The 19,276-nt window shown below is 44.0% G+C and overlaps 1 protein-coding gene across 2 annotated transcripts in view; it reads right to left on the bottom strand.

Moving 5' to 3' along the window:
* The window catches only part of RHPN1 (rhophilin Rho GTPase binding protein 1), a 186,200-nt gene that overhangs the window by 99,545 nt on the left and 67,379 nt on the right, over window positions 1–19,276 (bottom strand). For both annotated transcript variants that reach the window (XM_029592174.1, XM_029592175.1), the window contains one exon: window positions 927–1,055. In XM_029592174.1, the coding sequence (XP_029448034.1) occupies window positions 927–1,055 (129 nt within the window). The remainder of the gene's footprint in view (window positions 1–926; window positions 1,056–19,276) is intronic.

Genomic DNA, 19,276 nt, shown 5'->3' with positions numbered 1-19,276 from the left:
AGAGCCATGTTTTTAAACTTTTTCTGAAGGTTTTGATGTCTCTTTGTAATCTGATCTCTAAAGGCATGGTGTTCCATAGTAAAGGAGAAGAGACTTTTTTTTATTTATTTTTTTTTACAACTATGTTTCCGCCAAGATGGTTGGCGCAGTGCCACATCAGCTCATACGTTTCAGCAGTGCCAGGACCCTGGAAAGTGCTTGATATGGAGAAACTCCAGCATCACTTCACTTCAGTGACTCATTTGGGTAAGTCAAATCAGGGCAACCCAAATCAGTCAGTCATTGAGGCACATAAGCAGCCAGTCAAGTCTTAAAAACCTACATTTCGATAAGAACCTCTTTTTGGTTTGACATTTCTTCCCAGCCTCTCTCTTTTATCCGATAGCCGCCTCCCATTCCCAGGGCTTCCTGCTCCAGCTGGAGCTAAGGTAGGCCGAGCTTTTACCTACAGCTAAGCAGGGGGTTTCCTTCCATCCTTAAGGCCAGTTGCTTCCACCTGTGCAACCCAGACACAGCAGCAGCAGCATTTCTCAGACTGAGCGGCACACAGACTGCGATTCCTTCTGGACCCTGGTGCAAGTGCATTCGTGAGCCAGGCAGTAAATGTTACACTGTTCTGCAGTGACTGGATCTACTGGATCTACTGTCCCTCCCATGGGGGCTATAAAATGCTCAAGGCACAAACCATTTTATGCACAAAATAAAACGTAATTCAGTTGCGAGAAAGATACACACAAAGCTTTAAAGAGCTTCATAGTGAGGACCGTTTGCTTAGAAACTGTTTTAAGTGTTCAGTACAATTCTGAGTTTCCAACGTTGAAATATGCCCCATGTTTCTTTAATTCAAAATAATTTCCATTTGAAAAAAAAAAAACCAAACACATTTTTGAAAGACGGTTGCTTGCATATGGTTTTGAGCTGCTCACCTCTCATTCTGGTAAATATCCATAGAGCTATTCAGTTCCTCCAGCTCCTCCTTTAGTAGCTGCAGGTTAGAGTTCACATAGCTGAGTTCCAGAGCGACCGTCTCCTTCACCCTCTGGTTAGCTGTGGCTCTACAATAATAAAAAGAAATAAATATATATATATTTATGTATGTATCTAGTAACTATAAAGTGAAGAGCGCCCCCAGCACCAAGGCATGTCCTTGCAGCTCTTCTCAGCCTGATTCTGTTCAACCATCTTTGCGAGTGATACCGCAGAGTGGTTAGAGGGAAAGGCTCGTCTTTTTGCGGATGACACAGAGAAGGAGAGGCCTCGGAAAGCTTGGGGGTGCAGAAATCGGAGGGAACAGTACAGGGGTAATATAGTGTCTGATAAAGTGTTTGCCAGAGCTAGAGGAACTGTGTGTGTGTGTGTGTGTGTGTGTGTGGGGGGGGGGGGGGAGGGGGGGTGTAGAATAAGGAAAGGCATAGCTAGCAGAAAAAATAAGGCAATAATGCTGCTGAACAAGGTGTGGACAAAATCTCCCCTAAAACATTGTGTTCAGCTCTGGAGCCTGCACCCCCTTAAAAGGATATAAACAGACCAGAGGCGGTCCAGGTAAAGGCCACCAAAATGTGCACGGTCTATCACAAGCCTTATAAGATGACGCATAAGTAAATATTTACATTTAAATTTCTTGAAGCTTCTGAATTCTTGCTGTCTTTCCAAACGACGTTCAAGGCAGTTTACAGCATTATTAGGTACACCAAGTCCCTTCCCAAAAGAGCTTACAATCTTAGGGGTAGATTTTAAAAGGTTCGCGCACGCATGTTATAAAATCTGGGGGAGGCCACGTGCACCGGATTTTATAATCTGCACGTGCAAGGGGGAGGGGAGGACTTAGGCAATACCCGCACGGCGATGCATCCCGGCCTTCCCCAGTTCCCTCCCAGTCCGCTCCAATTAAGGAGAGGACTGGGAGAGAACTCCCCTACCCTACCCTTCCCCTCTCCTCCCCAACCCCTAAATGCAAGTATTTATTTATTTATTTTTAAACCTTTGTTGGGCAACTTACTTCACCTGGCTGGCGCGCCGCGAAGCTCTAGAACAGCGAACAAGGGCACTGTCCCTGCCTGCCCCCACCCCCCAGAACTCGCCCCCCAGTCAGTCCTTCTAAGAGGCCCGGCCCGGCACTTGAGCACTTCCCGGCCTTTACGCACGTGGCCAGGCCTCTTGTAAAATTCGCGTAAGGCCTGGAATTTACGAGCGCCGGTCATATAAAATCTGCCCGCAAGTACCTGAGGCAACGGGAGACAAAGCAACTTGACCTTGATCAGAAGGACTAACAATGGGGGGAGCGGGATTTAAACTTTGGTTTCCCTGCGCCTCAGCCCATTGCTCTAACGACTAAAGCCACTCCTGGATCGACATAAGATTGGGGGCCACTGTTAAAGAGAAATTAAATGGGAAAACTTTCGTTTAGCCATGGAAAAATAAACCCTTTGAACACTGTCCCCCTCTCATCCAGGGAAAAGGTGCTGGAGATGTCAGGCGCACATGGGGATTTCATTTTGAAATCTCACAACCAGATGTGTTTTACGTTCTGCGTTTCAACATTTACATTGATGTGCCACAAGTATCTGTAGCTAGGCTGAAGAACAGTAGAACTAAGTAAGGCGCTATCTATTATCGGCCCTGGGAGATGCAATTCTATTCCATTAGATATTCACAGCACATGAGAGGATTTAAAATTCAGGACGTTTTTAAAAGCCTTTTTATTTTCAAGCTTTTACTTTTTGATGTATTGTTTTATTTTAATATGCCATGTTTGTTTATTATGATGTGTATGTCTTTACACTGTGTGTGTGTCATTTGTAATCTGCCATGGAATAGTTTTCAATTGTGGAATATAAGAATTGTTAAAAGAATAAAATTTAAAAAAGCGTGCCATGGAAAAGTTACCACTGCCTGATGCTCAGATCCAGGCTAGATTCCTGGGCTCTGCTTTCAGTACCTCGAAGCAACAAAAGGTACAAGTGGTAGCTCTTTTTTGAGAACCTATGTCATGGTGCCTGCCTCTTCTTCCCAGCTACAGCATGGCAATTAGTGGGGAGCATGCAAGGCAGAGACAACTGGGCCCTGGCTTTGTGCAGTGCACAGTGCACACAGCACTTCCTCATCTTCCCCCTCCTCTGAGTCCTTCCAGTTCCCTATCCTCACGACTGAATGAGATGGGGACAGTATGCACCTATTCAGAGTGTGGCGAGCAGCACCGATGAAGGAGCTCTAGAGACCACATGCAGCACTCAAGGCAATTAACTGAGCCAGTTACCTGCACTACACCAGCTTCCCCCTTATCCTGTACTGGGGCACCTTCTGCTGAGTTCACGTCAGTCTCTTTCTGCTCTCTCCCTTGCTTTTAAAATTTGGGAGAGACTGGTGGGGCTTTTGGCTGTTCCCTAAGCTCTTCTTTTGGCCATACAAGTCCTCTTCATGACTGGACTGCCTGCTCTGTGGAACTTGGTGTGTTACGCAAAGTTTTGTTAATGTAGGTGTGCCTTGGGCTTCAACGCGTTAGGAAACACTGGCCTATGAAAGAATGTTTTTGCATTAAGGGGTAGGAGAACAAGTGCACTGATCTAAAAGCGATGATCATGGAGGCCTGGCGTTTTGCATTCATAGGAAAAGGAAGTAATGGGAATTCCAGAGCCCTACCTGATGCGGTAGTCAAAAGAACCGATATAGATCAGATGTACCCAGCGATGATGATTTGTGAGTGTGTGGCTCTTGGTAAACATCTGCTTGGAAAACAGTTGTTTATCTGGGAAATGAAGCTGTCAGGTCAAGCTACCGGAAGGATTCCAAATCAGAGTTAGCTGGCAAGGGCGGGACAAAAGCCTTTGACTCCAGACCAGTTGGCCGTACAAAGCCGGATCTGCAGGGGGCAAACCTGGGGACCCTGAGTCAAGGAGATTGGTCAAGGGCAAGGTAAAAAGTTCCTAGCAACTAGAATGCTACCCAGCCTCTGTTTGGAGAACCCGCAGAGCTTGTTTGCTCCGACTTCACCTCAGAGTGGAAGTCTCTTCTGGTCTAGTGCTCCACAACTGCCTGCCTTGTTCCAGCTCAGCTTTTGTTCTAGCTTTGCAAAGTTCCAGGCTGCTTGAGCATGAGCTCTGCGCTTTAAATCCAGCCCTGCCCTAGCCTGGCGTTTCCCCAACCCTCTCCTGGAGGCACATGTAAAAGCAGCTAGATTTTCAGGACTGCCACATTGAATATGCATGAGAGATTTGCATACACGAGCATCTCATACATGATCATTGTGATTATCTGAAAATCTAACTGGTCAGGGGCCGCCTCCGGGACCGCGCTCAGGTCCCACTCAGCGTACAGCAGTGTCAAGCGGAGACCGACCAGGCAAAGGTAGAGCTGTCTGCGAAGAGACCAGGCTTGCGGGCATGAGATCCGTCAGTATCAGAAGGAGGTACGGAAGCTGTTTGACCATCTCCGCACACAGCAGCAATGAACAATGAAGTTGACATTTATGGAACAGCCTTTGATTTTGTACCATGCACTTTTTTTTTTTTTTTTTTTTTTTAGTTCTTGCTATCCTGATCCTCCCTCGCCTCTGCCTCTACCTCTGCGAGAGGGGTCATTTTGGGTGGCTGAACTTTTGCTTGCTGAGCTTCCAAAGTAGCATTCAACTCCCCGACTGCAGCACATAGAAAGATGCGAAGGTCCTGGGTTGAGGACCAAACTTATTTGCACAGCTGCTTAATCTCATTCTGGATAGCCCTCCATTCCTGTTGTCATATTGCCCTGAATCTGCTTCTGCCTAGCAATGAGATCAGCTGCCAGGTTCTCCGCAAAGGCATCCATGGATATGCATGGCGTTTCACATGTTATCCCCTCCTCATTGCCAGCAGAGGCCTCTTCAACGTCAGGGGACCTGCCGCCCCCAGAGCTGCACGATCTCTCAACACAAGGTAAACTTAGCTGAACATTATCACTGACCTCTTGCGAGTAACCCATGGGCTCACTAAAACATTATCAATTCTTCCTGCTGCCCATCTGCTGCAATGACTGAATTTTCTTCCTCTGCTCCTATCTCTTCTACAGCAGTCTCCTCAGTCTCTATGCTACATCCACAGCCTCCGTCTGCACGTGTGTGTCAATCTCTCCTGCATGGACTCCTGTGATAAAGCCCCTTTGTAGAGTGGCCATTAATCAGATCTTCTACTTCTGTAAGCTGAACCTCGCATGGTGACCTTTCTATCTGGGCCACCTTGGCTTTTACAGTTAATATGGGGTCACGCCAGCGATGCTTTAATTGTTCCACTGGCCTGTTTGCACAGACAGGCTGCTTACACCTTTGGATATACTCTCCCATATTTTTTTTCTTTAACCTTGTGGATGTCTTGTTCAAAGAGTGAACGGTAGTTCACACCTTGCCGGCAAGCAGGTCCTTTTCTTCATCTGACAAGCGTGCTTCTCTGCCACCTTTTCTGCTCTGAATTACTGGGACCAGCCTGCAGTGGGCTCCCTACCCTCCCTGGCCAATACTCCATCTCCCATCACACACTCCCCCTCCCCCACCCTGTGCTCTATCTCCTCCACCTGCCTTCTTTTCCCTTCACTCCCACCCCCAGCTGCACCCTCAAACACTTGCATACCTCTCTCCTCCTGCCCCATCTGCTCTCCCTGACTACTCTTACCTGAGAAAGACACCACACTTTGCAGAAATTGGTTTGTTTTTTTTACAACCTACGGAGGCGCCAGCTTCAGCCATGCACGATGATCAAAACCCGCACTCATAACTAGTGCCTGTTTTGCCACGGGTATATCGGCCCCCAATCTCTCCTCTCCTGTACACTCCCTCACATAGGTTCCCCTCTCACACACATACACAGACACCTCACAGCACACTTCTTCTCACGGGCTCACGAGCACTGCTTCCTTGCCTGTCATGCTGGGCCTGCCTATCTTCGCCGCGAATGGGATGGGCTTCACTCGCCGCCCGGCAGCCATCCTGATCTTCCGCTGTAAGCAGGATGGGGGTCTGCTTGTGGCCCACCAGGCCTTCCTCCAAATTCTGCGCAGAATTCCCCCAGGAGTAAATTCAGAAGCAGGTTAAAGCTTTTTTTTTTTTTTTTTTTTTTTTTTTTAAATGACATTTGAAACAAAGTTAAGAGGCTTATTCTTTCTACATGAATGAAGATACTGTGCTCTGAAATGCTTCTTGGGTATTTGGATTTTATTTGTTTTATATTATACTTTCACATATTTGTTAACTGCTTAAAATTGACTGTAATTGAAGACAGCTATATAGTAAAAGTCTCTAAATAAAGGGGAGGGGGGGATTACCAGTGATGTGCTACAGGAAATCAGTCAGGTTCTTGTCAACATTTTTGTTAGTGATAGTGTGGAAGAGCTATCTGGAAAGTTTTGCCTTTTAGCAGATTAAATCTGCAACAGGCAAACATCCTATCCTGGAAAGCGTGAAAAACATGAAGAGGGCATCTAGTGAAGTTTAAGGTATGGTCTAGAGCAGTGGTTCCCAATCCTGTCCTGGGCACCCCCCAGCCAGTCGGGTTTTCAGGATATCTACAATGAATATGCATGAAAGAAAATGTGCATGCACATTTTCTCTCATGCATATTCATTGGGGCGGATTTTAAGAGCCTTGCTCGCCTAAATCCACCCAAATCCGGGCGGATTTAGGCGAGCAGGGCCCTGCGCGCCGGTGAGCTTATTTTACATAGGCCTACCGGTGCACGCAGAGCCCCAGGACTCGCGTAAGTCCCGGGGTTTTCGGAGGGGGGCGTGTCGGGGGCGGGGCAGAGTGCCGCGCCATTTTCGGGGCGTGTCGGCAGAGTTTTGGGGGCAGGCCCGGGGGCGTGGTTATGGCCCGGGGCGGTCCGGGGGCGTGGCCGCACCCTCCGTACCCGCCCCCAGGTTGCGTCCCGGCGCGCTAGCGGCCCGCTGGCGCTCGGGGATTTACGTCTCCCTCCGGGAGGCGTAAATCCCCCAACAAAGGTAAGGGGGGGGGTTTAGACAGGGCCGGACGGGTGGGTTAGGTAGGGGAAGGTGAGGGGAGGGCAAAAGAAAGTTCCCTCCGAGGCTGCTCCGATTTCGGAGCGGCCTCAGAGGGAACGGGGGTAGGCTGCGCGGCTCGGCACGCGCCGGCTATACAAAATCGATAGCCTTGCGCACACCGATCCAGGATTTTAGTAGATACGCACGGCTACGCGCGTATCTACTAAAATCCCGCGTACTTTTGCTTGCGCCTGATGCGCCAGCAAAAGTACGCCAAATCGCACTGTTTGAAAATCTACCCCATTGTGTATATTCTGAAAACCCAACTGGCTGGGGGGTCCCCAGGACAGGGTTGGGAACAACTGGTCTAGAATCTGGCAGCTAAGATTTAATTATAAAAAATTCAGGGTTGTGAATTTGGGTTGCAAAAACCCAAGGGAACAGTACAGTATAAGGGGTGAATGAAAACAGGATCTGAGAGTGAACATATCTGATGATCTTAAGATATCAGAACATGTCGACAAGGTAAAGGCAAAAGCAAGGATACTGGAGTGTAGAGCAGGAGGAATAGCCAGAAGGAAGAAGGAGGTGATAGCACTCTAAATGAGGTCTCACCAGAGACTTAAATAGAGGCATTGGGTTCAATTCTGGAGGCCACATCTCCAAAAAGATATAAACCAGATAGAGTTGGCCCAGAGGGCAGCTACTAAAATGGTCAACAGTCTTCATAATAAAGCATATGGGGGACAGAGATTTAAACATGCATATCCTGGAGGGAAAGGGGCGATATGAGAGATTTAGATACCTCCAAGGAGGCAGGCCCCTTTCATCATTTATGGCATGCTTTTCCAACAAAGAGTTCAAAGAATGATAGAGTAGAGATTCAGTGTTAATAGTACAGAGTCCATTAATAGTAGTAAATTCCAAGCTGGCTGCCCAGCACCTGGTCATCACTAGGGGCTGTGCAGCTAGCGGCTGGACATTACCCAGCCCTTTTCCCTGCACTCAAGACAGTGGGTGAATAAAGACCCCCCTTCCCCCCCACCTACACCAATTCTGCCACTGCCACCTGATGGAGACTCACTCCTCCAATCCATCCCCCATTGAGGTCATCTCAAAGGGCTGGAGAGCCAGCAGCTGAAAAGGCTGCACCAAAGGGCACACCCCTTTCTGTGCCCCCTGAAGGTGCAAAGAAATCCTCAGAGTCGCCTAGGCCTAGAGCACCCTCTCAACCCACACTCCCCCCACAGAATAACCCTGTACCCATACCACCCTTGAGAACAGGAAACTGAAGGAAGAGTACAAAACCTGCAGAGAATCACTTCCTGGTATTCTTCTATTTGTCTTTCACTGCACACATCACACCGCCCACTTAACTTCACACAACCCCCCCCCACACACACACACACACACACACAGCCACACCCCAAACCCACCGCAAGCATAATAGTCCACGGAAGATACACCCCACACCATGTGCCCAATATTCACCAGAAAAAAACACACACACACACATCACTCTCATCTACCTACCCACTAGAAACCAATAGTGGACAACCACAGAGCATACCACCCTCACAAGCTTAAAATCCTTTTCTTAAAAAACACACGACCCATCCATACCAGCACAGTTTTAATGCTCAGCTTTTCGCATTGTGTCTCCCCTCCCCTCAGATCAGAGGCAAGTAGGCAAGTAGTGGATGAAAAAAAAAAAAGCTCAGGTGATTAAAAGGGTGCACAATATGAGCTATCACCATTCCCACACATCTGCTAACAGTAATTCTGCATAAAATGAAACACAGATGGTGCCTCAGTGTCAGTGACAAAGCTGCATCCTCTGAATACTGTGCGGAACTTCTGAAATACACAGAGTAAGCAACAATATCCGCAACACATCAATTACAAATGCTTCTAAAGTTGTTCCGTTTCAAATTCTTTATGCAGTTATAGACAACTGCATAAAAATAAGCAAAGCCCACGGTCCCTATTACACTTCCCGATAAGATTCTGTGGCAAGGATTGATCGCATTATCAAATTTGACTTAACTGGAGGGAGTGCAAAAATGAAATCTACGATGACTGCATTTAACTTTCAAAAAAAGTGACTGATAAGGAAAATGGTTAGGAAAGAACTGAAAGGAGCAACTGCATCTTGGAAGCCCAGAACAGATGTATTCCACACATTACAAAAGTGGAAAGAAGGCTAAACCACCATCAGCATGGTTGAAAGGTGAGATGAGAGATGTTCTAAACAAACAAGAAATGGAAAAAGGATCCAAATGAAGACAACACGAAACAGCATAAGCACTGGTAAGTCAGATGCAAAGCATCGATAAGGAAGGCAAAGAAGCTTGCCATGGAAGTAAAAACAAACTTTTTCATGTACATTCAAGTTAAAAACCCTGTAAGGGAGTCAGTTGGACCACTAGATGATCAAGGGGTAAAAGGAGCACTTATAGGGATGACAAAGCCATAGCAGAGAGACTAAATGAGTATTCACTGAGGAAGATGTAAGAGCTATAACCATGTCAGAAATGATATTCAAAGGTGATGATTCAAATGAACTGAAACAAAATCTCAGTGAACCTGAAAGATGTTCTAAGGCAAATTGACAAACTAAAGAATAGTAAATCACCTGGACCAGATAGTATACATCTCAGAATGCTGAAAGACCTGAGAAATGAAATTGTGAACCTGCTATTAGAAATCTGTAAACTATCAGTAACATCATCTATGGTACCAGAAGACTGGAAGGTTGCCAATGTAAATCCAATTTTTAAAAAGGGATCAAGGGGTGATCCAGGAAACTACAGACCATCGAGTCTGACATCTGTGCCAGGCAAAATGATAGAAACTATCAAAGAACAAAACTTCTGAACATATAGTTTAATGGGACAAAACCAACATGGATTTAGCCAAGGAAAGACTTACCTCATAAATTTGCTACATTTTTTTGAAGGTGTAAACAAACGTGGATAAAGATGAGACAACTGATACACTGTATCTGGATTTTCAAAAAGCATTTGACAAAGTCCCTCATGAGAGACTTCTTATGAAATTAGAAAGTCATGGGATAAGTGGCAGTGTCCTATTGTGAACTGCCAACTGGTTAAAAGATAGAAAACAGAGAGTAGGGCTAAATGGTAAATCTTCCCAATGGAAAAAGGTGAATAGTGCAGTGCCCCAGGGATCTGTTCTGGGATCGATGCTTTTCAATATATTTAAAAATGACCTGGAAATGGGAACGAGTGAGATGATCACATTGCCGATGATACAAAATTAGTCAAAGTTGTCAAATCACAAGACAATTGTGCGTAATTGCAAGAGGACTTCGCAAAACTGGGAGACTGGGCATGCTAATGGCAAATGAAATTTAAAGTAGACAAGCTCAAAGTGATGCACTTAGGGAAGAGTAACCCAAATTATAGCTACAACAGAAAGCAAACAGAATGCTAAGGATTATTAGGAAAAGAATGGAGAATAAAAAAGAAAATATCATAATGCCTCTGTATCGCTCCATGGTGCGACCTCATCTTGAGTATTGCGTTCAGTTGTGATCACATCTCAAGATACAGCAAAATTAGAAAAGATACAGAGAAGGGCAACCAAGATGATAAAGGGGACAGAACAATTCTCCTATGAAGAAAGGCTAAAGAGGTTAGGACTCTTCAGCTTGGAGAAGAGATATGATAGAGGTCTATAAAAGAATGAGTGGAATGGTACGAGTAAACAATCAGTTGTTTATTCTTTTCAAAAAGTACACAGACTAGGCGACACACAATGAAGTTACTGGGTAATACATTTAAAACTAATAAGAATATTTTTTTTTTACTCAACACATAATAAGCTTTGGAATTTGTTGCCAGATGATGTGGTGAAAGCTGTTAGTGTAGCTGCTTTTTTAAAAAAGGTTTGGACAAGTTCCTGGAGGAAAAGTCCATTAACAATTAAGGGAGAGTTGCAGAAATCCACTGCTTATTCTTGGAATAAGCAGCTTGGTATCTATCTATCCCTGGAATACTTGCCAGCTACTTGTGACCTGACTTGGTCACTGTTGGAAATAGGATATCGGGCTTGATGGATCCTTGGTCTGACCCAGCATGGCAAGCTTTAGAAAAGTCTGCAGCACAGTTTCAGACTGTGGTGCATTTTCATAAATTCGCATTTTTAATATATACACACACACAAAAAAAAATAGTTTTTATCAAAATCTTTCCATATTTAAAGATTTTCATTTAGGAGACAAAGTTTTTAAACTTTGAGCTCAATTTCATTTGTTCTCACGTTGATCATTAATTTTGTGCTTAGTAAGCAGGAGTTGCACCATCCCGAGCGCATTTCTGTGTTAAACATGAGTATTTGACACCTCACAGCTCCAATTTACTAAATAGAGCAGAGTGGTGGGTTGCAGCAGATTTGGTTCTTTAAGAACAGAAGCATTTTGGAGTCCTTTGCTAGCAAATGAATAAAGATGTTTTGAATTTTTTTGCCATGAGACATTTAATGCATCTTTTGCATCACAAAAGCGGTGCTGCACAGAGGTCTCCTGACGACAGTGTCACTCAGCAGGCTCCAGCTCTCTGTCATTATTCATTACAAAGGCTGAAAACCCCATGAATGGCTCTTGTTTGCAATGAGTCACGTACTGCAGTGAGACAACTTCTTTTGGCGAATTGTGCTTTCTTATCTATGTATAAAAAGCTGCGATGGACAATAGTATCAATAGGACAGCCAGCTACTGTTCTATAATAAATGTGTTATGTAGTCACCTCATAAGTCACATGCTTTCTTGCGTGTGACTGCCCTAAAAGACCAGATTTGATCAAAATTCAGCATCCCTCATTTGATATAGTGCCTGACATTATAAAAATCTCCAGGTGTTTTACTATACAGAGATCCAAAACAATACCCAGTACAATTATTATAAATCCTGAATACAACTAACCCCCACAACACAAACTCATCCATCCCCAAAGCATATCATTGTACCCCTCCTAGCCCCTATTATTAGGGGTTCCAGCTATCTTGACCTACCCCAATTGCAATTCCAGACCCCATTTCCTATTCAGCAATTATAAGCATCCACATATATAAAGCTTTCTGCTTGACTCTGAACCCACTCCCACTTCTCCCCTGCCTCCTACCACCGTACTCCACATCTCATACCCAGTACCCACACCTGTGATTTTACCCTATAGATGACAGAGAAGGACAGAGAACAGAAAAGAGGGAGTAGCTCTATGTCAAACACAATATACAAGCAACTGAGGGGGGATATGATAGAGGTCTTTAAGATCATGAGAGGTCTTGAACGAGTAGATGAGAATCAGTTATTTACACTTTCGGATAATATAAGGACTAGGGGGCATTCCATGAAGTTAGCAAGTGGCACATTTAAGACTAATCGGAGAAAATTCTTTTTCACTCAACGCACAATAAAGCTCTGGAATTTGTTGCCAGAGGATGTGGTTAGTGCAGTTAGTGTAGCTGGGTTCAAAAAAAGGTTTGGATAAGTTCTTGGAGGAGAAATCCATTAACTGCTATTAATCAAGTTTAATTAGGGAATAGCCTCTGCTATTAATTGCATCAGTAGCATGGGATCTTCTTGGTGTTTGGGTACTTGCCAGGTTCTTGTGGCCTGGTTTGGCCTCTGTTGGAAACAGGATGCTGGGCTTGAAGGACCCTTGATCTGACCCAGCATGGCAATTTCTTATGTTCTTAAAGGACATGAGATAGAGAAGAAGCATTATGTACTGTCCTAAAAAAAGAACACAGTGCTTCCATTTTTTCTGGTGTGATCTACAGGCCACTGACTCAAACAGAAGAACTGGACAGTGAACTCACTGAATATATCCAAAAGGTGGGAAAGAAGTGCGAAATGTTAGTTGTTGTAGATTTTAAATCTGCTTGATGTAGATTCGAATATCCTTTTTCCAGAATCTGCAAGACGCAGAGAGATAGTGGATGCCCCTCAAAATGGTAATAAAACCCAAGAGAGACAGCGTAATACTCGATCTAGTGTTCACTAAGGGTGGTAATGTCTCTAATGTTGTGGTAGAGGTTCACCTGAGCACCAATGATCAGATGGTGCGGTTCGATTTTGTAAACAGGACAGAAGTCACACAAGATAGAGATCTTGTGTGACTAGTCTAGAGTAGATAAGACCACTGCAGTGCTCTTTTCCTAGGACTCCCCAGCTCCACCACCAAACCGCTACAGATAATACAGAACGCTGCGGCGAGATTTCTGACCAACACCAACCGTGGAGAACACATCTCACCAATCCTCCAAAACTTACACTGGTTACCAGTTAACTACAGAATCCTACACAAATCACTTACCATAATACACAAATTCATCCACAATCATCTTCAGCTCGACCTCGAAATCCCCTTCAAACTCCACACCTCCACCAGACCGATTAGAGAAACCTACAAAGGAACTCTGCAAGCCCCTCCAACCAAAGCCACACGCCTCACCACGACCAAAGACCGAGCCTTCTCAACAGCAGGCCCAGCTACTTGGAACAACATCCCCTCAGACTTCAGACTGGAACCATGCCATCTAACATTTAGGAAAAAACTCAAGACTTGGCTTTTCCACCAAGCCTTCTCATACACTCCAGATTCATACTAATTTGGCCTAGCCACTCCTCACGAGCTATGAAACCTCGTACCTCTTCTAAGCACCTAGTCTAGCACTATCCCAAACCCTCATTTGTATCATGTTCATAGTTAACTGCCCTCTCTGGCCTTTTTTTCCGGCTGCCTAAGCTTCCAAGTTTAACCTCCTTGTTGAATGTAACTTTTGCTTCTTCTGTTAAACGATTGTTCTTCGTTACAGTTTACCCCGTTCTGTGTAAACCGATCTGATATGGTTCTAACCATGAAGGTCGGTATAGAAAAGAGTTAAATAAATAAATAAAATAAAGACCCGAGTTTTGAATTACAAAAGTATGGACTGTGTCAAAATGGGGAAGTATCTGGATGTCTGGGAGAAAATGGGTGAGGTACAACAGTGGGACAAGTTAAAAGGAGCTATTGAAAAGGCAACAAATCTGTGTGTTAGAAAAGTAAACCTGAGTATGAGGAAAAGAAACTGATCTGGTTCTCTAAGGAGGTGGCTGAAAAAAGAATAATGTTCAAGAAGTATAAACGATCCCAAAAAAAAAAAGAAGAGAATAATATCTGTCAAAACTGAGGGAGACAAAGAAAGAAATAAGGAAAGGTCAAACAGAAGAAAGGATGGCCAAACAAGTAAAGCGAGGAGACATTTTTCAGATCTATCAGTCAAAGGGAGTTCAGAAGTGGTATCGTGCCATTGAAAGGTGACAAAGAGCAATGTGTAGAGAGTGACAAAGAAATGGCAGAAATAGTAAATACTTCAGTTCTGTATTCACTAAAAAAGACTCTGGAAAAGGACAGTTGCTAGTTAAGACCGTAGATGGGCATGAAGTAGATGAAACTCCATTTACAGAAGAGAATTTATGGGAGGAGCTAAGCAAACTGAAAGTGAACAAGGCCACCCCAGGATACTGAGAGACTTCAGAAATGTGCTGGCAGGTCTGCTGAAGGGCCGGTTCAATAGATCCCTGGAAACGGGCATGGTGCCACAGGATTAGAGAAGAGCGGTAGTGGTCCCATTTCACAAGAGTGACTGGAAACCACCACCTCACTGGTGGGAAAACTAATGGAGACTCTGCTGAAAGAAAGAATAGTGAACTACCTACAATCTGGTGGGTTGCTGGATCTGAGGCAGCATGGATTCACCAAGGCAAGGTCCTGTCAGACAAATCTGATTTTTTTTTTTTTTTAATATTCAAAGTTTATTATTTTCACAGTAAGCATATACAGAATACCAACATAACAGTTTGTTTCATGAACATCTTTGTACAGAGGGGATGTTAGTATCCCATGTCTGTAGTCCTTCTCATTAACCCCTAACCCTCCCCCATCCCTCCTATAACAGCATCAACCTGAGAAAATACAGTATAACAAAATGCATTAAAAATCAAATGAAATAGCATACACAGAGGATAGTGAATGGGCTATAATCAAAACAACATTGTTCTGCTGTAGTGTACAATGATTTCTCCTTTCCCCCAGTAGGTATCCCCTAGTCTATGACCATTAAACTTCCTCACTTATATGTTGTTTCCATAGTACGTAGGGCGACCAGATACGATTAAATTTCAGTACATATTTATGTAGATTAGCAGAAATCTTATAAGATAAAGTAGAGCATCTCTACGTATTATGAGCATAAGTTATGGTGGGTGCTAGTGGCATTTTCCAATGAAATGCTATAGCTTGCTTAGCCACTACACATAAAGCTCTCAAAGATTGTTCATATTTCCCTATATGAACCATCAGGACATGTAATAAAGCATTCTACGGGTGTATCACTATTTGCTTGTGGAACATCTGTCCTATCCAGTCCCGTAACGCTCTCCAATAGTTTTGTATGATAGGACACTCCCACCAAAGGTGCATAGAGGAAGCTATGGCATGACAAATTTGGGGAAGCTTAGTATTAAATGCATGCAGGCGTGCTGGTGTTAAATACCATCTAAATAAGTCTTTGTAGCTGTTTTCGATCAATTGGGAGGATAGTAGCCCCTTGGCGACATTAGCATATATGGCCAGCCATTGTTCTGTGGTGAAACCTTTGTGGAGGTCCTGCTTCCAGCTTTTAATATAGGCTGGCTTAGGGATCAGGTCTTTATTTAAAAAATAGTAAATTTTAGATATTCTGCCCTTTACGGGGTCTTGCTTGTCTGCCTAAGGAATCAAAATATGGGATTCCCCCAAGTTGTTCGTGGATCTTGATTTGTTTTGCAAAATGACGTAGTTGTATGTAGGGGAGGAAAAGGAAAGGCTGAAGAGGTTAGGACTGTTCAGCTTGGAGAAGAGATGGTTGAGGGGAGGATATGATCATGAGAGATCTTGAATGAGATCATGAGAGGTCTTGAATGAGTAGATGTGACTGTTATTTACACTTTCGAATAATAGAAGGACTAGGGGGCATTCCATGAAGTTAGAAAGTAGCACATTTAAGACTAATTGGAGAAAATTCTTTTCACTCGATGCACAATTAAGCTCTGGAATTTGTTGCCAGAGGATGTGGTTAGTGCAGTTAGTGTAGCTGTGTTTAAAAAAGGATTGGATAAGTTCTTGGAGGAGAAATCCATTAACTGCTATTAATCAAGTTTACTTAGGGAATAGCCACTGCCACTGCTATTAATTGCATCAGTAGCATGGGATCTTCTTAGTGTTTGGGTAATTGCCAGGTGATCCATCTGGCCTGGTTTGGCCTCTGTTGGAAACAGGATGCTGGGCTTGATAGTCTGACCCAACATGGCAATTTCTTATGTTCTTATTGAATAGTGCCCGGTCAGGAAAGCCATATTCAGCTTGTAGTTCTGGAAAGCTTAATAACCCATCAAGGTTCCAGACATGCTCCCATCGCGTGATCCCTAGAGACTGCCACTGTTTGAAAGCAGGATTTGTGTTCCCTGGGGTAAATTGCGGATCACAAAGAAGGGAGATGCTATAATGGTATTCCCTCGTCCCCACCAGGGAAGTCTTCCATTTATCCCATTCCTCAAGAACAGCCGTCAGTGATGGTGGGATCTGGGTAGGTAGTTGTCTGGACCTCTTAGGTTGCCAAATAAAGGAGGATAATGATTGTGTCCCTACCAAGAATTGTAACAGAGCAACCCCTGACTTGTTTTTATCCTTGCTATGCTAGATAATAATCGCTCTCAAATGTGTGGCTGCGTGGTACCACAATAGGTTCGGTACACCCAAGCCTACCCTGGGTCTGGGTAAATATAAAACCCTTCCAGCTACTCTTGGGCATTTGCCACCCCAAATAAAGTTCAGTAGTTTGGTTTACCAAGCTTTTAGTGTCTTCACTGGCACATTGATTGGATGGGTCTGAAATAAGTATGTAATACGAGGCAATACATTCATTTTTATTGTCGCTATGCGCCCTAGCCAAGATGTGGTACCTATTCCATATCCTTGCCTAATTTTGCCATGAGAGGTGTATAATTTATATTAAAGAGGTCTTCCTGAGCACTTATATAGATCCCTAAATATTTAATTTTGGAATTGGCCCATTTGAACGGCATGTGATTTTTGAGAGCCTATGTCTCTACAGGAGGAACTGTAATGTTTAGAATTTTGGTCATCCCAGTTAATACGAAATGTGGCCACTGAGCTAAATGTTTCTAGCTCTTGAACGGTGTTAGGCAAAGGTCCGTGTAAAACTGGGTAAATCGCTTTTTCACGGCTGAATTAGCCATGCTGGGTACGTCTTCCGTGCCACTAGGTGGTGGAGCTCTCTAAGTCTAGCAAAGTCTTTCAGCTAGGTGCTCCCTCTTATATCTTCTCTGATTTACCTAAGGCTCCTCAGTCAGTTTTTTTTTCTGCGTGGCCGTTAGCACACGGAGCTCTGCTCTCCTGTGACAGAATTTTGTGAAGTAAAAAAAGAAAAAGAAAACCAGCTTTAAAACATGAAGGTTTGGTTAAAAATTACCAGCAGAGACATGCCCCGTCCTGGCTTTAAATTTTGCTCGTATGCAAATGGATGCCTGGGTGCGTGAGGGGCAGCTTTGTGGTAGAATGGGAGCAAGAGCATTTGTGTGTGATTGAGAGACAGACTGGTCAGGAAGATGACATGAGAGAGAGAGACACAGAGAGAGAGAGAGACAGACTGGTCAGCGAGGTGACTGGTGTCTGTGTGCGAGTGTGAGGAAGAGAGACTGTGTACGACAGGGACTGGTTGTGGGCCCTAAGGAAGAGGCCTGTGAGGACAGAGCTTCAGCAGCCACTGCTGCTTCTGGTGAAGGCTATTGGCCTGCAAGGGAAAGGAGTAGGAGAGTTGCTGGAGAGGGTAAGTAAAGGTGGCTTCTTAAATTTATTTTTTCTTGATTGACTGCCATTTTAATTATTGGGTATTATGTGATGTGTCTGTTTTGAAATATTTTATTGATATTTGGACAATTTTTAATAATTTTTATGAGTTTTTAATTGTTGGATATTATTATTCTGTTCAGCAGCTGTTTTGTAACATTTATTAGTACAGTTTTACAATTATTTCTAAGTGGGTATCTATCTATAGCAGCTTGGCTTGCTCTGTTTTCCTAATAGGAGGTGTATTAGTGTTTAGGGCCTGGTTAAATATTTGTAGTGGTAAATTACTGTCTTTTCATAAGGAGGGGTATTGTGCCTGCCAGTAAAGCGAGTTTGTTTTGCTTTTACTGAGATGTCATCAGAACCAGAATATCTTTTTCGTATGGCGAGTTATATGGGTAATGCCCTAGTTCTGCTCTGTACCCATTTTTGGGTGTCGAGGGGGTTCCTCAGGATGTAGAATGTATATTTACATTTTTCCCCGTGATGGTCACATGTTCAGTGTGTCATGCATGTGAGAACCATCTGTCAGATGTGTCCCGGGCGAAAAAAGGTTGAGAACCACTGGATTAGGAGGTGGATTCAGCAATTTGCAGGTAAGGATGCTTTTATTTTAGCTTAGATCTTATAACCTGGTGAGGGAGCTTGCATTCATGCCACTGTTCACCCTGATGACGTTATTTCCTCCTCATGATTGATTTTTGACTGGGCAACTAGAGAATTGGATTGAGGAAGAACATTCAATGTGATCTACTTTTGATACAATCCCACACAGGAGGCTTGAGAATAAAATGAAAAGTTTGGGAGTGAGTGCAAAGGTGTTGGGCGTAGAGTACAGACTGGTTGACTAACAGAAGACAGAGTGTAATGGTAAATGGAACATACTCTGAAGAGAAAACAGTGTTACGTATGGTGCCAAGGGTTTGGTTTTGGGACCTGTTCTGTTCAATATCTTTGTGAGCGATATTGCGGAAGGTAAAGTTTGTCTTATCTGCTGATAATACTAAGATCTGCAATAGAATGGACATGCCTGAAGGAGTAGAGAACATGAAAAGAGATTTAAGAAAAGCTGAATGAGTGGTTGAAGATTTGGCAGCTGGGATTCAATGCCAAGAAGTGCAGAGTCATGCATCTGGGGTGCGGCAATCCTAAAGAGCTGTATGTGATGGGGGATGAAAAATTGATGTGCATGGACCAAGAGAGAGAGATCTTGGGTTAATAGTGTCTGGAGATGGCAAAGCAATGTGACAAGGCAACAGCTAAAGGCAAAAGAATGCTGGGCTGCATAGAAAGAGGAATAACCAGTAAGAAAAAGTAGGTGATATTTCCTTTGTACAGGTCCTTGGTGAGGCCTCATTTGGAGTACTCTGTTCAATTCTGGAGTCCATATCTCAAGAGAT

The sequence above is a fragment of the Rhinatrema bivittatum genome, chromosome 2 (assembly GCF_901001135.1).
Source record: "Rhinatrema bivittatum chromosome 2, aRhiBiv1.1, whole genome shotgun sequence".
In the NCBI taxonomy this organism is placed as follows: Eukaryota; Metazoa; Chordata; class Amphibia; order Gymnophiona; family Rhinatrematidae; genus Rhinatrema; species Rhinatrema bivittatum.
Note: the sequence above shows the minus strand (reverse complement) of the source record. Positions and strands in the feature narration are given on the sequence as shown.